The sequence below is a fragment of the Alosa alosa genome, chromosome 9, assembly GCF_017589495.1.
Source record: "Alosa alosa isolate M-15738 ecotype Scorff River chromosome 9, AALO_Geno_1.1, whole genome shotgun sequence".
Lineage (NCBI taxonomy): Eukaryota > Metazoa > Chordata > Actinopteri > Clupeiformes > Clupeidae > Alosa > Alosa alosa.
Genome location: NC_063197.1, coordinates 567,983 through 588,526, shown reverse-complemented (window position 1 = coordinate 588,526; position 20,544 = coordinate 567,983). Strand labels below are relative to the sequence as shown.

The window sequence follows — 20,544 nt, the reverse complement described above, 5'->3', positions numbered from 1 at the left end:
TATCATCGCCGATCATCAGAATATTGCAACAGATTCTATGTTCTGGACTGTAGGTAACTTGTTAAGCCAGTGGTTCTCAAACTTTTATTTCATTCCCCACTTTGATCAAGGGGCATGACTGATGATAGTGGAGATAACGTGTTATCCCGAGGCTTTTGCAAGTCAGCATCTTCGACGGTAGTCTATTAAAAATATAAGTTTTCGATGTCCCAAGCGGAGAGCCATACTTTATTATTTTTTAACGATCTCTATGCTACTCACAAAAATGAAGTAGGTTATCCAACTGTCGTGTGTTAAATTATTGTGATTACGAGCCAGTGGTTTTCAAACATTATCGTGACTTCGGACATCTAACTAAATGCAACAGGCTCATATCGTCCCTCGCATTAGCAAAATGAGGACCAGTGTTTTGTCAAATTGCAAATAGCTATTCGCGTTTTAACTATTTTTTTTTTATGATAGTAGCCTATACAAAAGCACTTCATACTATCTTAATCTTGGAATATGGGGGAGGGAAGTGGCGTCTACAGTCAGCCAAATATGAATGTAATTCTGCGGCATAAAGCAGATGTAATTGTTTATTGTACAGAAAAATAAAAATGACATGTCAAGCAGTCAATTGACTACATTGCAGTCAAGAAGTAGGGCAAATTAATTTCTGAAACCAAAGCGTGGGTCATAGTTGTCTAAGCCTCTATTCGTAGCCTGTTAAAAACGCCGCCAGATAGTATTAAATCGGCAACAACATTGTTTTCTGCAGAAGCCTACCCAAGGCTACAGATTAATTCTGAACAGTTATTTCTCTACTGGCTCAATTATCACACCACTGTTTTGATTTGCGTTGTTTGCGTTAACCCCAACACTGACAATAATGTAGACAGCAAATTTCGATTTCGATTTTCGTGTAGTCAAGCCTTAAGCCATACCCAAGTAGCCTAAATCGAGGTAATGTTTAATTATGCATGATTTATTTTGTTATTGAATTCGTAGGCTGGGATTACTCTCGGCAACAATTATGGAAGGGACGGCAGGCAGAGTGATGTACAGTGGCAGAGCGACGCACAGTGGCTGAAAGTGGTACTAAAGCTTCACGCAGCTTCGCGCCCGGCGTATCTTGTGAATTAAGTGGTCATTTGAAAGCGATGCCCACTGTAGTGATGAAAAGAACCATGTAAACACCTTTATATTTTATAAAGTGATATGTTTTTAAGAGCAATTACTTTTGTTATCATCTTCAAATTACTTTAGAATAAAGTGAACATGCTGTTCCCATGTAAACCCTGCCAAAATGTAGGAAAAACCTTCACAGCATTACGTCTTCAAAAATACAAAGAGACTGCTATTAGCATATATATATGCATCAACTGCGCTGTTGCTGGTGTTTACAAGGTTTTTTAATGTTTCTTGGTAGTTTGCTAGTTTCAGAGCAAAACTCTAGTAGTAGCTGTAGTTGCTATCATGGGCATCAGGTATTCATTCAAATGTGCCTTGACACTACTGACTATTCATATTACTCAAATAGTTGTTTTTCATCGCTGGGAACTGCTGGCAGCACAATTAAAGGATCATCTCACCTGTCACTCAGTAACATGGCCCCCTTGGTAGCTGGAAATCCATGAGTTTCCTCACACATCACTTCTTGAAAGATCTGCTGTACGGCTGACTGTACAAGGATGTTCATAGTGGAATGGCACAGTGATGAAAGCATATTAAAATTAGGCCAATGTGCAAGAATTTTTGATTCAAACATGTAGTAGAAAGTGTATTCTCCTTTTTGTCCGTGTTATGCCTAATAATGCCTCTTAGGTGTTCTAAAATCACTGGAATCTATAGCCTTGCGGGGGCGACAAAATGTTTTCAGTGTTTCATCAAGCAACGGAGCAGAACAGAAGTAGGTTTCTGAAAATAAACCTTATTATATGTACTAACTGGCAGAAATATCATACTTTTATATTTTTCTAAGACCAAAATATTTCTAACATCTGCTCCTAATAGTTTTTTTCTGTCTTACAATGTATCAGAGTACAGCCTCTGATCCTTTTGATGGTACACAGTTCACAAACTTAGTCACTCCAATTAGGCCTATGAAGATTCTACAAACCTGATCACTTTGAGTATAAGGCCGAATGATATAGGCTGTCGGCCTGGAGTACTGGTAAAAGACATCCTTATACCCATGATTGGGCAGCATCCTCTGTAGACATATAAAACATAAATCTTTTGTTTTAATCCACTTACTGTACTTATTTCTCATTTTGAGTTTTGATAGATAGATAGATAGATAGATAGATAGATAGATAGATACTTTATTGATCCCCAGGGGAAATTCAAGCAATAGTATGAGTGTTACCTGAAACTCTCCTGATAGCCCTCCTCTGAAGCCCCAGGGCTCAGGATCATCATTCTTTTGCTGAGCTGAGAGTGTTGTCTGTCCACCTGTTGTATTATGAAATACAGTTATCATACTGCATATGTGACCCTGCAAGGCGAAATCAGTCGCTTTGGTAAAATTTATTTTTAAATTGTGCTCACATGAACGACCATAAACTAAGCTTTCCAATGATATGTATATCGATGGTACTGCAAAAAGTATCGCTAAGATAACCGCATCCAAAGTTGGCATGGTTCTCCCGTCACGATACGCCAGAAGAGGAGAAAATCACCTTTTTAAGTAAATTGTTATGTGCGATAGTGTGAGGACACAGTTATTATTAGCCTTACGGTAGCGTGACTTTTTGAAGCGGATGACTGACTATGTGCAGTTTCATCAACCATGCAGTGAATGTCTTTTTCTGCCCCCTAGTTAATACCTGGGACAATAGACTGTATATGCCTGGGACGGTCATAAGGTGTCACTATAGAATATAATTAATGTATTTCGGTGGAAGTAAGGGGAGAGGAAGTTCTGTGTACACAGATTGTATATACTTTTAAAATGCGCTATGTCAATGGAAAACTTCTCCTGGTCCCTAAAATGACAGCAGGATATTTCTAAAAGTTCGTACTTTTGACTGTTCGTACCCTGCAAGGCAAGTCTTTCACATTCATATTCGGTTGCATCTGCCAAGAACGTTAGAGAGCTGACACATTGAGTAAATTTTACCTCTATCGTGAAACCTTGTAGTGGCGTGGACACGAAGTGAATGACTGTAAATGTGTTGAATCTTCACCTAAATCAAGTCAGGGTTTAACAGTCAAAATGTATGTTTTTTCATGAAATTTATTCACAATATGAAAGTGTAGACTGTATACTGTCGACTTTCGAAAACGTGAAATTTTAACCCGTCCGTTTGTTTATTGTGGATTTTCATAAAATAGCACCGTGCGCAAAGCGACTGGTTTCGCCTTGCAGGGTCACATATTTCCAAATGGGACATTAGATTTAAGTTTATGCATTTGGGAGAAGCTTTAACTAAATATAAAGTTGAGAGCACACAGTAAATGACCCATTGCGGAACTTTCTTCCGCAATGGGTTCCGCAAAAGTTTTAGTCTGAACTAAACTTTAGTCTGAACCACAGGCAGTCTAGCGCCACCAATGGGTCAAAGTTGGCATTAAATCCATGCAATTCACTCTTGAACCGTGTGCTTGGTGCAGATGCTCTTCAGTTCTTCTGCTCTTCCACACTGAACTTTTTGACCGTAATTAGGGTGTCATCCATGGGAGATTTTGCGCTTTCTGCTCTATATAATTAAAATAAGTATTTGAAGTGTGCAAGTAGGCGGTTTGAGACATAACCTAAATCAGTGGATATCATTGCGGAAGAAAGTTCCATAATAATAGGAAAAGGTAGAAACACTAAGGGTGCCTTCGCAGCTTCGCTGCTTGGCCCCCAATACAAACTTGATGCTAATAACTACTGTATGTGTAGGCTCTCAATGTAAATGGTACCATCAAATGCTTGACCTTTTTAGAAAGCTAAGACCCTGTAGTTTCTTAGGAAACAATCAGAAAATTTACATTACAGAGTTACAGAGGCTAGAATATTGTTTTTTCTTTCTACCGGGTTACAAACATTTATGAACTGATCACATTTCAGCCCTCTAAGTCACTTGAGAAACACAACTGAGCCCTAGCATCAGGTCTTGTGAAGTTGTGCGTAAAAGTACATCAATATAGAAGAAAAGATGAGTAGTTTATACGATATGTCCATGTATTTAGCAAAATGCATTTTAACGATAAAAGGCTTACTGTTACTTACTGGTCTCAAATTAAACTTAACACTCTGAAGTTTTATTATGGGTATTTTGATTGAATGTCAGGGGTTCTGATATAGAATGACTACACAAAATATGGAATAATTACACAAAAGTCTCTATTTTTGCTATTTGTTAGGGTAACACTTTACTTGACGGGTGAGTTCATAACACATTCATAGCAGCTGTCATAAACTGCACATAAAGCATTCATGACTGTTTCATGAGACATGACTCAACATTCATACCGAACCTTTCATAATGTGGAACGACGAGAGCTTGTCAAAATAAAAGTCCAAAGTCGCAAAGCAGCATTGCTGTTTTTGGTCCAAACCTGATCATGTCACATCTCAGTCAATGGGCTACTCCAGAGCCAAAAAGACAGAACATGGTCAAGCAAATAATTTTTGTTTCATAAAAATATATTTGTTTTATGATGTAACCTTTGCAGATGATTTCTCATCTTTTGTTACTGAGTGTCCAACCGTTCCAGGTTACACAAATACGGGTCAGCTGAATGTTGGCTAGTTTAGGACTACCTCTCAGTGTTAAACTCAGTGATTACAAATACTTCACAACTTGTATAGTAAAGTGACATTCGATGTAGACTTCATAAGATATTCATGAAATATTTACAAAGATACACAAATACGATGTTAGACTTTTATTTTGACAAGTTGTCGTCGTTCTGTCTTCCACATTCATGAATGCTTTATGTGCAGTTTATGACAGCTGCTATGAATGGGCTATGAACTCACCCGTCAAGTGAAGTGTTACCTTTTTTAGTATACATCTGCACAACTTATATTGGATAAAACAACATTCTATTTCTATGGATTCTTGTGGATATTTCAAGACCCAATATGCTGCAGCTACTTATTGATATACACTGCAGCTAGAAGGTAGGGAAACACAAAATGCGGAGGAGGTGGACGGGGGCATTTTTGATTAAATTGTATTGAGACATAGTAAGATTAATTTGTAAATGTAAAGCAAAAATGTCTCAATTAAATTTAATCAAAAATGCCCCCTTCCACCTCCTCCGCATTTGGTGACTTGACTTTTTACATATTGTACATGAAAAAGGTTGTCATGTATGGATTCCCAAGAGTCCAAGCTTTCAAATGGTGTATAATATTAACTATGCTATATAGCAATATGGTGCATATGATTTGGAATGTTGGGTGGAGGTGGGGGAGGGGGTAAAAAACTTGTGTACCGAACTGTACAACAAAGACAATACAGGTCTGTGCATGCAGGTGCAGAAAGAATATGCCATAGTCTAGTAAAGTGTAAAACCACTTGTGAAATTTGGTTACATTTTAACATTATGGGCCCTATCATGACATTCTAAAGTGCATCGTCACTCGTCAAAAGTCTAATTTTTAAAAAGTCAAATTTAGTAGAATGTCCAGTTCACATTGGGAGGGGTTTTGTTATCAAAACAGCGCATGGCGTAACAAGGTGTTCCTAGGTCTTTTAATCAGTCATATGGGTGTGTTTGGGGCGTAACATCATTTTAAACCAATGAGAATGACATATGTCATTCCCTTTAACGGCTCAACGCGCGATATGTCAAATAAATGCATCGGTATTTTGGCATTCAACGGCGCATTTGAAGGAGGCTCGTGACAGTGCGTCTTCAGCTGTGCTCCATACGTGTCTCTCGCCTCTCCCCTAATCACTTTTAACCGTCATTACCAATTTGCACATGATGGTGAATAACTACTCATCATGAGATGTACAGTATTTCGTAATATCTTTATTCTAATTATGTTTCCCATTGTAATCGCGGCAATTTGTAATGCTTTGCATGGACGCGGCGCTGGTGTGCGTTCATGAATGATAGAAGGATGGTGCGTGCACCTGCCAATATGACTGTTGACATGCGCTCTTAAAATAGCATATGAACAACTCGCCATTGACTTCTGACCAGGTTAAGGTGGTGTATGATAGCGATTTTTAGACAACGCGCTAGTGCCCTCCCTAGGTTGTTAATTGCCACACCCCTGGGCGCAATGTTTAAAAAATAAACGTGCAAAATAGCGAATTAAGCTTTGCGCGGGTGAATAACGAGCTTTACGCCATGCGCTGGAGCCCAAAATACAGCCCAAGATTTCTAAGAAGCTTAAAGGTGCAGTCAGCGATTGTGCAGGATGTCACGTTTGTTTATGTTTATCTTCAATTTATTAGTAGACGCTTTTTTCCAAACCAACATTATAGTTTAACCAAGGACCAAACAAAACACACCCGGGAGGTAGCTCATCCCTCCCTACAGTAGTCGCAGTGAAACTCCCTGCAGGGTTTTGTTTTTGTTTAGGGGACAGGCTGCCCCTGACTTTGTTTCCAGTTTCCAGAGTCCAGGCTGCCTACAGAGACCAGGTTTTTTTACACTGTATTTATGGAATGGGCAGCTAACGGGTCATGAGATGATTGCTAAATGTGGCAAATAATTTTATGGACTTGAAATCACGTAAAATCGCTGACTTTACCTTTAACAAGATGAAACAAGAAGATATATTGAAAACATAACCAACCTATAGTTTTGACAAAGTCCCTGGCCATAGTCACACCACTCTTGATATCACAGATGTAGTTGTAAAGGTCATACAGGATTTGCCGGTTGGAGACATTTGAAAGCCGGTTAAACATCTGGACCACTGCCTCGCACATCTTGTCAAATTGTTCCGCTCTGGCACACCATTCAGTGTCCTTCAGATCCAGAGAAAAGTTATCTCAAAGTTATCTCACAACCTCAACATTTCACACAACCCTCAACCCATTTTACACAGCGTCCAAGATATGTTGGGACACTGTGTAAAATGTAAATAAAAACAGAATGTGATAATCTTCCAATTTCGTAGACCCATATTTACTTGCAAAAGGACACAGACTACATATGTAGTGTTGAAACTGACTAATTTTACTATTTCATTAAAAATATATACCAGCAACAAAATCTCAAAAAAAAATGGAAAAGTTGTGTAATGTGAAAGAAAACACAAGAACAATATATAACAATAGGATATAACAATAATGCTCCTCAATGTGAAATTGTAAAGAATGTGGGGATTCCATTATCAATACTACATAATATCATTAGAATAGCCTACTCAGAGAATCCAGAGACAGGGCTGAAAGACAATATTGCATGGTTATGATATTCGGGGCCTCAGATGGCACTGCATTAAAAATAGATCTATGTCCTTTTCAGAGAACACTTTGAATATTTGGTAACACTTTACTTGACAGGTGAGTTCATAACACATTCATAGCAGCTGTCATAAACTGCACATAAAGCATTCATGACTGTTTCATGAGACATGACTCAACATTCATACCAAACCTTTCATAAATGTGGAAGACAGAACGACAAGAACTTGTCAAAATAAAAGTCCAAAGTCCCAAAGCAGCATTGCCGTTTTTTGGTCCAAATCTCTTACCTGATCACATCACATCTGAGTCAATGGGCTACTCTAGTGCCAAAAAGAAGAACATGGTCAAGCAAATTATTTTTGTTTCATAAAAATGTATTTGTTTTATGATGTAACCTTTGCAGATGATTTCTTATCTTTTGCTACTGGGAATGTCCAACCATTCCAGGATACACAAATACGGGTCAGCTGAATGTAGGCTAGTTTACCTCCCAGTGTTAAACTCAGTGATTACGAATACTTCACAACTTGTATAGTAAAGTGACATTCGATGTAGACTTATAAGATATTCATGAAATATTTACAAAGGCTGGAGAGATTAAATTAATGGTATCCAGGTTACACAAATACGATGTTGGACTTTTATTTTGACAAGTTGTCGTCAGTCTGTCTTCCACATTCATGAAAGTTTTGGTATGAATGTTGAGTCATGTCTCATGAAACAGTCATGAATGCTTTATGTGCAGTTTATGACAGCTGCTATGAATGTGTTATGGACTCACCCGTCAAGTAAAATGTTACCAAATATTTCAACATATTTCAATAGTATGATGTAGGGCCCTATGATTTCTGTGATGCAGAAACCACGGATGGAATCATGGAATTTAGACATGAAAACAGAATAATCTTATAAACATGGATTTGCAGTGAATTTGCTGTTATTTTGTTGACATTTTAAATAAATGTTTTTTCTACTTTTTTGCCATTTTTAGTTTAAAACAGCAAGTGTAGTAAGGTCTCTGCCTAAACTGTGGCCAAATGACAATGTTAGGCATGTTTGCTAGTAACCATATCTTGATTTGCTTTGGTTTGCTGATCCTAGATGCGTGAGAAAGCATGTCTAAACAAGTAGCTTCTGATAAGCCAACATTGTTGAAAAAGAAACACTCAATTGACTAAAAACCATATTAAACTTACAAAGAGATTTGGCTATTGTCTATGAGTGCATCTGACTGTGTCTCAAAACGAAAGCGCAACAAGTGTGACAGTAACAGTGGAAGCGCAATTGACTAGTAGATGTCAAACAGATTGACATCTACTCTTCTTCCTCCAATGTGATTTTTAAATTAAACTTACAACCGTGCATTAAGGCAGATAGGCTACCTATGAGTGAATCTGACTGTCTCAAAACGAAATTTAATTAATTTAACTATTATTTTTGCCCTAAGAGTTGTGCATTTTTGGTTATGCTGAATATATCAGCAATTCTATAAGGAATTCTGGTTAGAAAAAAAAAAAAGAAAGAAAACAATAACACATAAACAGCTAAAAATAAATCTGAAGGGAAAAAAACAGAATAACAAATAAAATAAGCTGGAATTTGAAAAAAAAATCTTGTCATTCCAGACTAGGACAACATTTCATTGCCAAAACTGACATCATCTCCCAGACATTTTCAGACTGCAGTGAACAGAAAAAAACACAGTTGTAAACTTGCCCCTGTGTCAACGGCTGTCAAACTTCAAACAAATACTGATGTAATGATATAATGTATAAATTACCTGTATGACCTGTTTTACAGGTAACACATACCTTCCTCATTGGATTGCTGTTGCATTTCAGCCAGTGCAGCTCCTGAAGCATGTTAAGTGCTGTTGGGCCATGCTGATATGGTAAGTAGAAGAGGTCCGACAACAGTATGAGGTCATCCAAGGTTAAGGGTTCAGCTGTGAAGAGAAACTTCTCTCTTGGACCAGGGACATAAAATGCATCTGTTTGCATTGGCACCTCCTCAGAATATTCCCTCTTAGACTGGCCCCCTTGGAGTGACCGAGAGCCTACCAATTAGGAACAGAACAAGTCAACAAGTTAATCTACTATGAAAAGACAAAAATCAAAATATAGCCGCAAGTGGCAATGGCGGGCCCGAGCACCTGCGGGCCGCAACCAGTGACATGTCGGAATCCAACAAAGCAACGACGTGGTGCGTTTGTGAAATGTACATATTTGATGCGTGGGCTATTTGCTTTTGTATTTTATTTTCTGCCACATTTACTCGCTTGGCCAGGTGGGGCGTAATGCAAGGCAGGCCCATTGGGTGTCATCATAATCATAATATATATTAACCTGAGAAATTTCAGACCATTCATTTTAAGCAAAGAACATTTCTGATACACTTTTTGGTTGGCCAGATGGTGGCGCTATGTTAGGCATTGAAATTACACATGTGAATATCACCACAATAATGATCCAGTCAAAATAAAATATGTTTGTACACTTTCAGATCAATCACTTAAGGCATTGTCCATTTCTGGCACATTTCCTGCTTGACCAGGTGGTAGCGCTATGCCAGAGAGGCCCATTGGGTGTCTGGATATCATCATAATCATGATATCTACTAACCTGAGAAGTTTCAGAGCATTCATTCAATGCACTGTTTATAATGACACATTTCCTGTTTATGTGGTGAGATATTAAAATCATATCAAATATATTACAACATTCAAAAATCCCTTCACAATTTAACATCAGCGACATCTTGGCATAATGTTTGCCAAATTTCAAATGAATCTGACAAACCGTCTAGGAGGAGTATGTTCAAATTGATCATGTGAAATCAGCATAATTGTCATTCTTTCTGTTGCCAGTTGGTGGCGCTATGCCAAACATGCATTATGGGCATGTGAATATTATCGTTGACATGGTTTTCAATGACCTGTGAAATTTAAAAAATTTCAAGCCATGCATAGTGAATTATGACACATGTATTGTTTATGTGGAAGGGCATTAAAATGAATAATTTCGCCATTTCTTCAAATTACAACATATAAAAAAAAAGCTTCACAATTTATAATCAGGAACATCTCGGCGTCATGTATACCAACTTTGACATGAATCGGATCAACCGTCTAGGAGGAGTACGTTAAAATTGATCATGTCCACAACGCACAAAATCTCAATTACCTCACTTCCTGTGGGCGTGGCTAATGGCATGTTAATACAAAAGTTGTTTGGTTTTGGGATTTACATACACCCACCAAATTTGGTGTGTGTATCTAAAACTATATGCCAACCACAAGTCACAGTGACAAAAGGGGGCGCTATGGAGTTCCTGGGCAACGCCCGGTGCCAAGCTTTTGTCCCTGTCTATGCACTGTATCACTTGATGTGTGTGCCAAATTTCATGCGTTTTCACTCATGGGAAGGACCTCTTTTGGGATCACGATTCAGCACATATTTCATCACATATTAGTCTGCACAAAATCCCAAATACCTCACTTACTGTTGGGCGTGGCTAATGCATTGTCCATACGAAAGTCGTTCATCTTGGGGAGATACAGACACCTACCAAATTTGGTGTGTGTAGCTGAAAGTATATGCCCATCCGGGATCAGTCACCTAAAGAGTAGTGGCAGAAGCGAAGTCTCTGGGCCATGCCGGGGCCAAGCTTTTACCTAGCTGCTTTGTGTGACACCTGATATGTGTGCCAAATTTCAAGACTTTTCGATTATGTTAACCACCTCAAAATTTTTGCCAACCACGGGATCAGTCACCCTGGGGGGGCTTAGCGAAGTCCCTTTACGCCCGGGTCAAGCTCTTGTACCTAACTGCGATGCGTGACCCCTGACGTGTTTCAAGAGTTTTCGACCATGTTAACCACCTCAAAAACAGGAAAGCAAAAAAGTAGAATAACAATAATAATAATAATAATAATAATAATAATAATCCTTACAAAAACAATAGGGCCTTGCGCCGTTCGGTGCTCGGGCCCTAAATATAGCCGCAAGCGGCAATGGCGGGCCCGAGCACCTGCGGGCCGCAACCCGTGACATGTCGTCATCCAAGAAAGCACCAACGTGGTGCGTTTGTGAAATGTACATATTTGATGCGTGTGCTATTTGTTTTTGTATTTTATTTTCTGCCACATTTACTTACTTGGCCAGGTGGGGGCGCAATGCAAGGCAGGCCCATTGGGTGTCATCATAATCATAATATATATATTAACCTGAGAAATTTCAGACAATTCATTTTAAGCAAAGAACATTTCTGATACAGTTTTTGGTTGGCCAGATGGTGGCGCTATGTTAGGCATGGAAATTACACATGTGAATATCATCACAATAATGATATCCAAATTTTTTGTACACGTTCAGATCAAGTAGTTAAGGCATTGTCCATTTTCTGGCACATTTCCTGCTTGACCAGGTGGTGGCGCTATGCCAGGCAGGCCCATTGGGTGTCTGGATATCATCATAATTATAATATCTATTAACATGAGAAGGTTCAGACCATTTATGCAAAGCATAGAGCATTTGTGGCACATTTCCTGCTTGGCCAGATGGTGGCGCTATGCTAGGCCTGTGAATTACGCATGTGAATATCATCACAATAATGATATCCAATATTTTATAAAGTTTCAGATCAATCACTTAAGGCATTTTCCATTTCTGGCACATTTCCTGCTTGGCCAGGTGGTGGCGCTATGCCAGGCAGGCCCATTGGGTGTCTGGATATCATCATAATCATAATATCTATTAACATGAGAAGTTTCAGCACATTTATTCAAAGCATAGAGCATTTCTGGCACATTTCCTGCTTGGCCAGATGGTGGCGCTATGCTAGGCTTGTGAATAACGAATGTGAATATCATCACAATAATGATATCTGATATTTTATAAAGTTTCAGATCAATCACTTAAGGCATTGTCCATTTCTGGCACATTTCCTGCTTGGCCAGGTGGTGGCGCTATGTCAGGCAGACCCATTGGGTGTCTGGATATCATCATAACGGCCGGTGCCAAGCTTGTATCCCTGTCTATTCACTGTATCACTTAATGTGTGTGTCAAATTTCATGCGTTTTCACCCATGGGAAGAACCTCTTTTGGCATCATGATTCATCACATATTTCATATTTGTCTGCACAAAATCCCAAATACCTCACTTTCTGTTGGGCGTGGCTAATGCATTGTACATACGAAAGTCGTTCATCTTGGGGAGATACAGACACCTACCAAATTTGGTGTGTGTAGCTGAAAGTATATGCCCACCACGGGATCAGTCATCTAAGGGGGCGTAAGGGGGCGCTAGCGAGTCTCTGGGCCATATTGGGGGCCAAGCTTTTTTACCTAGCTGCTTTGTGTGACACCTGATGTGTGTGCCAAATTTCAAGACTTTTCGATTATGTTAACCACCTCAAAATATTTGCCAACAACGGATCAGTCACCTAAAGGGGCTTTTAGCGAGTCCCTGGGCAACGCCCGGGTCAAGCTCTTGTACCTAACTGCGATGTGTGACACCTGACGTGTGCGCCAAATTTCAAGAGTTTTCGACCATGTTAACCACCTCAAAAACAGGAAAGCAAAAAAGTAGAATAACAATAATAATACTCAATAATAATAATAATAATAATCCTTACAAAAACAATAGGGCCTTGCCGGCCGATTTTCGGGCCCTAATAATAATAATAATCCTTACAAAACAATAGGGCCTTAAGCCCGTGATTGCTCGGGCCCCTAATAATAATCCTTTCAAAAACATTAGGGCCGTGACCTCTCCGTCTCCGTCGCCGGCCTCGCCTCGCAAGACCGCCGGTGCTCGGGCCCTAATAATAATCCTTACAATAGCAATAGGGCCTTGCGCCCTTCGGTGCTCGGGCCCTAATAATGCTTGAGGGTGATCAAGCATAAGACGCTTGTAGTGACAGGGCCGGGACTGGTAAGGTGCTAAAGGGAGTGAGTGTCATGGTAAAGGTGCAAAAAGTAGTCCAACCATAGTCCTTTAGTTATGTGTGCATGGCAAGGTGCTCAAGAGAGTGAGTGTCATGGTGAAGGTGCAAAAAGTAGTCCAACATTAGTCCAACAGTGCAACAGTGCAAGAGTAAGGTCTTGAGACCAGCATAAATAATATGGACAAATAGGAGAGTAAAGTAAAATGTAGACAAGGTCAAATAAAAAAAACTATTTCAGTGCAAGAACAGGTTGAGGTAATAGGGTTATAGCCATTCATTCATTCAGTATTGTAGCAGAAGCCTGACCGCGGCCATACTGTACTGTACCGTACTGTACACTTATTCTTGATTGAACACTATTATAATGTTACTGTTTCTGCACTACAATGGTACTGTTACCACACTGCACATAGCTGTACATACTGTACATATATGTTTATATGGTTCATACTAAATATCCATATTTATTCAGTTTTTTCTGTAATATATTATGTTAATACACTGCATATATCTATATTGTTTTTACTACTTTTATAATGGTACTGCCTCTACATTGCACATATCTGTACATGTTGTTCATACATTGTTCATATTACATAGCCATATGTATTCTGCTCTTTTAAGGTTACTGCTAATACACTGCACATACTTATATTTAATTTATACTACTCTAAACCACCTTCTGAAAACATCTGTACACTACTGTCTACACTGCACTATATCTTTTGTCCTGTTTATGCATGTTTATCTACTTTCTATATCACATTGCACTTTTCTGCTTTTTTGCACTTCTGCTTAGACACAAACTGCATTTCATTGTCTCTGTACTTGTACTCTGCACAATGACAATAAAGTTGAATTTAATCCAATATAATCTAATTTTTACATGATTTATTTTATTTTGACTGGAGTAGAATTGCCCTGATTGATGATGTGGAAATAGCCCTGACTTTCTTTCAGAACAGTTTTCTTGACATTCTGAACAGACAAGCACCTATTGTAAATTTAGAATTAAGGGACGGGATAATCCCTGGTTTACTTCTGAGATTTCTAATTTGCTCCACGAGAGAAATGTGGCCTGGGCAAAAGCAAAGAGGTCAGATACTGACTCTGACTGGCTTTTTTTCCGACAGTTATGAAACAGATTTACTTCACTCTTCAGAAAAGCTAAAGCAGAATTGTATCTATCTGAAACCACCAATAATTTGAATGACCCAAGAAAATTCTGGAAAACTATTAAGTCATTATCTGCATCTACTAAACCAACAGGTTTTCCTTTGTCTTTGGTTAAGAAAGGTGTGGATATATCTGACAAAGTAGTAATGTTGAATCATTATGTTGAAGAGCATTTCATCTGGGTTCTTGTTATTGCCCCTATGGTGTTGGAGCCTGTAAATGACACCTTTACCACTACCGAAAACACTTTCAGTCTTAGCCTCTTCTCTATTGCTGATGTTCATAAAGCCCTGAAACAATTAAATCCTTGAAAATCCAATCTCTAGGTATGGTGAAGTGTATGTGATGATGTGGGGCTATTTTAATTTTAAAGGCCAAAGGAACTTTGTCAGGATGCATAGTATTTTGGATCCATGACATAACTGGCCTTTAAAAATAACTCAATAAATGGAAATGAGCAACTACATAGCCCATAATCCAAAGCAGTAACCTAAATTCTGAGACCCCCAGAGAAGGTATAGTGTGAACAGGAAGGAAACTGAGGCCCCAACAGAGATTAAGTGCACCAGAAAGAGATCCGTGTCCTTTCTCAAATGAACTCATAATGTGAGTCCCTTTTGTTTTGGTCCACTTTCTGGTCCCCTTTTAGTGGACATGTTTTAACTGGGGGGAGTTGCCAAATGAGTATGGCAATATCAATGTGAAGATTAATCCTGTTTTTTTATTTTCAGTTCAGTTTTTATGGAGCAAAGTAAGTAATCCAAAAGAGAAGAGAATTATTCTATAACTATAAAACCATAAAAAAAATGAAACTTTAGGGATATCTGGCATCAGCTTATCTTTTATTATATGTGTGATATTGCTGATATTGTATTGTGAATTTATGCTTGTCTTACCGCCTGGTGGATCATGAACACTGAACTCTACCAGCCACTCAGAGAGTGCCAGCTGCAATGCCTCATGTGGGATGTAATCTTTGAAAAATGTATTCTTTCCACCTACAAGGAAACAATGATATTGTGTTAATTAATTTTTCACGATAGGAAGACAAAGCTTGGGTTCTCATTTTCCTAACTCAAATATGAAATCCATGTTTTTACTTTTATTGTAATTTTTCACTTGCAAAGAAATCCTTGTATCTCCTGATGTACAAAGCCTTGTGTAATTCACACTGAACATGGTGTACACAGAGAAAAAAAACAGTGTGAAACTTGTGACATGCACGCATCAATGCAGCTTTTCTTTGTACACCCCAATCAACATACAATTATGCACACAAACACAAGCACCACACTCCACCCTCTCACCTCCTACAATTCCACTCATTTAATATGCTAACTAGATGGGCACTGGAGCGCACAGACTTCCTCTATGACCAAATCCTATCTTTTGCAATATTTACAGAAGTTTTTATTCTTTATATGTAAAGTGAGTGTTGGGGTTGGGGACCACTGGTTGAAGGACTGCTTTAAGGGAACAGGCAAATTTGTGAAGGCATACCCCATTCAGATATCCAGGATAGGATAAATCTTTGCTAATATCCTAATATCTTTAAAGCAGTACTATGTACGTTTTCTACTTTATTATAACACATTTTATGGGGAGATCATATAGCTAGCATAGCTGCCAGTTTAATGCACATTAATAAATACAGCCGCTTTAGAGGAATAAATAGTATATTTAAAAGGTAAAAAAGTAAAAATATATACATAAATATAGCCGCAAGCGACAATGGCGGGCCCGAGCACCTGCGGGCCGCAACCCGTGACATTTCAGAATCTAACAAAGCACCGACGTGGTGCATGTGTAAAATTTACATATTTGATGTGTGTGCTATTTGTTTTTCCATGTTTTTTTTGGCACATTTACTTGCTTGGCCAGGTGGGGGCACAATGCAAGGCAGGCTCATTGTGTGTCATCATAATCATAATATTAACCTGAGAAATTTCAGATTATTCATTTTAAGCAAAGAACATTTCTGATACACTTTTTGGCCAGATGGTGGCGCTATATTAGGCATGTGAATTACACATGTGAATATAATCACAATAATGATATCCAATATTTTATTAAGTTTCAGATCAATCACTTAAGGCATTGTCCATTTCTGGCACATTTCCTACTTGGCCAGGTGGTGGCGCTATGCCAGGCAGGCCCATTGGGTGTCTGGATATCAACATAATTATAATATCTATTAACCTGAGAAGTTTCAGAGCATTCATTCAAAGCATAGAGCATTTCTGGCATATTTCCTGTTTGGCCAGATGGTGGCGCTATGCTAAGCATGTGAAATATATGTGTGAATATCATCACAATAATGATATCCAATATTTTATAAAGTTTGAGATCAATTACTTAAGGCATTGTCCATTTCTGGCACATTTCCTACTTGGCCAGGTGGTGGCGCTGTGCCAGGCAGGCCCATTGGGTGTCTGGATATCAACATAATCGTAATCTATTAACCTGAGAAGTTTCAACCCATTCATTCAATGCACTGTGACTTTATGACACATTACCTTTTTATATGGTAAATTATTAAAATCTTGACATATTACAACATATTAAAAATCCCTTCACAATTTAACATCAACAACATCTTGGCATAATGTTTGTGAAATTTTACATGAATCTGACAAACCGTCTAGGAGGAGTATGTTAAAATTGATCATGTGACATCAGTGTAATTGCCATTCTTTCTGTTGCCAGGTGGTGCGCTTATGCCAAATATGCCTTATGGGCATGTGAATATCATCACTACCATGGTATTCAAAGACCTGTGAAATTTAAAACATTTCAAGCCATGCATGGTGAATTAAGACATATTTATTTTTTATGTGGAAGGGTATTAAAATTCATAGTTTAGCCATTTCGTCAAATTACAACATATCAAAAAAAGCTTCACAATTTAGAAACCAGAAGCATATTGGCATCATGTATACCAATTTTCACATGAATCGGATCAATCGTCTAGGAGTATGTTAAAATTGATCATGTCCACAACGCACAAAATCTCAATTACCTCACTTCCTGTGGGCGTGGCTAATGGCATGTTAATACAAAACTTGTTTGTTTTTGGGAGTTACATACACCCACCAAATTTGGTGTGTGTATCTAAAACTATATGCCAACCACAAGTCCACAGTGACATAAGGGGTGCTCTGGAGTTCCTGGGCAGCGCCGGTGCTAAACTTGTATCCCTGTCTATTCACTGTATCACTTGATGTGTGTGTCAAATTTCATGCGTTTTCACCAATGGGAAGAACCTCTTTTGGCATCATGATTCATCACATATTTCATCACATATTAGTCTGCACAAAATCCCAAATACCTCACTTCCTGTTGGGCGTGGCTAATGCATTGTACATATCGAAAAGTCGATTCATCTTGGGAGATACAGACACCTACCAAATTTGGTGTGTGTAGCTGAAAAGTATATGCCCACCGCGGGATCAGCCATCTAAGGGAAGGGGGCTTAGCAAGTCTCCTAGAGCCCCGCCGAGGCCAAGCTTTTTACCCTAGCTGCTTTGTGTGACACCTGATGTGTGTGCCAAATTTCAAGACTTTTGATTATGTTAACCACCTCAAAATATTTGGCAACAACGGATCAGTCACCCTAAAGGGGGCGCTAGAGTCCCTGGGCCCGCGCCGGTCAAGCTCTTAATACCTAACTGCGATGCGTGACACCTGGCGGTGTCGCCAAATTTCAAGAGTTTTCGACCATGTTAACCACCTCAAAAACAGGAAAGCAAAAAGTAGAATAACAATAATAAATATGGCCCCAAGCGGCAATGGCGAGCCCGAGCACCTCTTGGCTGCAACCCGTGACATGTCGGAATCAACAAAGCACCGGCGTGCAGCGCGTTTGTGAAAATGTACATATATTTGATCGTGTGCTATTTGCTTTTGTATTTTTTTGGCACATTTCCTACTTGGCCAGGTGGGGGCGTAATGCAAGGCAGGCCCATTGGGTGTCTGGATGTCATCATAATCATAATATCTATTAACCTGAGAAGTTTCAGACCATTCATTCAAAGCATAGAACATTTCTGATATATTTTTTGTTTGGCCAGATGGTGGCGCTATGCTAAGCATATGAAATATGCATGTGAATATCATAACAATAATGATATCCAATATTTTATAAAGTTTGAGATCAATTACTTAAGGCATTGTCCATTTCTGGCACATTTCCTGCTTGGCCAGGTGGTGGCTATGTCAGGCAGGCCCATTGGGTGTCTGGATATCATCATAATCAAGATATCTATTAACCTGAGAAGTTTCAGACCATTCATTCAATGCACTGTTAAAATTACCTTTTTAAATGGTAAATTATTAAAATCTTGACATATTACAACATATTAAAAATCCATTCACAATTTAACATCAACAACATCTTGGCATAATGTTTGTGAAATTTTACATGAATCTGACAAACCGTCTAGGAGGAGTATGTTAAAATTGATCATGTGACATCAGTGTAATTGCCATTCTTTCTGTTGCCAGGTGGTGGCGCTATGCCAAATATGCCTTATGGGCATGTGAATATCATCACTACCATGGTATTCAAAGACCTGTGAAATTTAAAACATTTCAAGCCATGCATGGTGAATTAAGACATATTTATTTTTTATGTGGAAGGGTATTAAAATTCATAGTTTAGCCATTTCGTCAAATTACAACATATCAAAAAAAGCTTCACAATTTAGAAACCAGAAGCATATTGGCATCATGTATACCAATTTTCACATGAATCGGATCAATCGTCTAGGAGTATGTTAAAATTGATCATGTCCACAACGCACAAAATCTCAATTACCTCACTTCCTGTGGGCGTGGCTAATGGCATGTTAATACAAAACTTGTTTGTTTTTGGGAGTTACATACACCCACCAAATTTGGTGTGTGTATCTAAAACTATATGCCAACCACAAGTCACAGTGACATAAGGGGGTGCTCTGGAGTTCCTGGGCAACGCCCGGTGCTAAGCTTGTATCCCTGTCTATTCACTGTATCACTTGATGTGTGTGTCAAATTTCATGCGTTTTCACCAATGGGAAGAACCTCTTTTGGCATCATGATTCATCACATATTTCATCACATATTAGTCTGCACAAAATCCCAAATACCTCACTTCCTGTTGGGCGTGGCTAATGCATTGTACATACGAAAGTCGTTCATCTTGGGGAGATACAGACACCTACCAAATTTGGTGTGTGTAGCTGAAAGTATATGCCCACCACGGGATCAGCCATCTAAGGGGGCGTAAGGGGGCGCTAGCAAGTCTCTGGGCCACGCCCGGGGCCAAGCTTTTTTACCTAGCTGCTTTGTGTGACACCTGATGTGTGTGCCAAATTTCAAGACTTTTCGATTATGTTAACCACCTCAAAATATTTGGCAACAACGGGATCAGTCACCTAAGGGGGCGCTAGAGAGTCCCTGGGCCACGCCCGGGGTCAAGCTCTTGTACCTAACTGCGATGCGTGACACCTGACGTGTGCGCCAAATTTCAAGAGTTTTCGACCATGTTAACCACCTCAAAAACAGGAAAGCAAAAAAGTAGAATAACAATAATAAATATAGCCGCAAGCGGCAATGGCGGGCCCGAGCACCTGCGGGCGGCAACCCGTGACATGTCGGAATCCAACAAAGCACCGACGTGGTGCGTTTGTGAAATGTACATATTTGATGCGTGTGCTATTTGCTTTTGTATTTTATTTTCTGCCACATTTACTCGCTTGGCCAGGTGGGGAGTAATGCAAGGCAGGCCCATTGGGTGTCATCATAATCATAATATATATTAACCTGAGAAATTTCAGACCATTCATTTTAAGCAAAGAACATTTCTGATACACTTTTTGGTTGGCCAGATGGTGGCGCTATGCTAGGCCTGTGAATTATGCATGTGAATATCATAACAATAATGATATCCAATATTTTATAAAGTTTCAGATCAATCACTTAAGGTATTGTCCATTTCTGGCACATTTCCTGCTTGGCCAGGTGGTGGCGCTATGTCAGGCAGGCCCATTGGGTGTCTGGATATCATCATAATCATGATATCTATTAACC

General features: G+C 39.1%; 1 protein-coding gene across 1 annotated transcript in view; it reads right to left on the bottom strand.

The window, feature by feature from the left end:
• The window catches only part of ogal (O-GlcNAcase like), a 91,960-nt gene that overhangs the window by 15,060 nt on the left and 56,356 nt on the right, over nucleotides 1-20,544 (bottom strand). The window contains exons 8-13 of the mRNA XM_048252315.1: nucleotides 15,372-15,473; nucleotides 9,164-9,408; nucleotides 6,734-6,908; nucleotides 2,351-2,436; nucleotides 2,102-2,194; nucleotides 1,575-1,663 (exon numbers count right to left, since the gene is read on the bottom strand). Of these exons, the coding sequence (XP_048108272.1) occupies nucleotides 1,575-1,663; nucleotides 2,102-2,194; nucleotides 2,351-2,436; nucleotides 6,734-6,908; nucleotides 9,164-9,408; nucleotides 15,372-15,473 (790 nt within the window). The remainder of the gene's footprint in view (nucleotides 1-1,574; nucleotides 1,664-2,101; nucleotides 2,195-2,350; nucleotides 2,437-6,733; nucleotides 6,909-9,163; nucleotides 9,409-15,371; nucleotides 15,474-20,544) is intronic.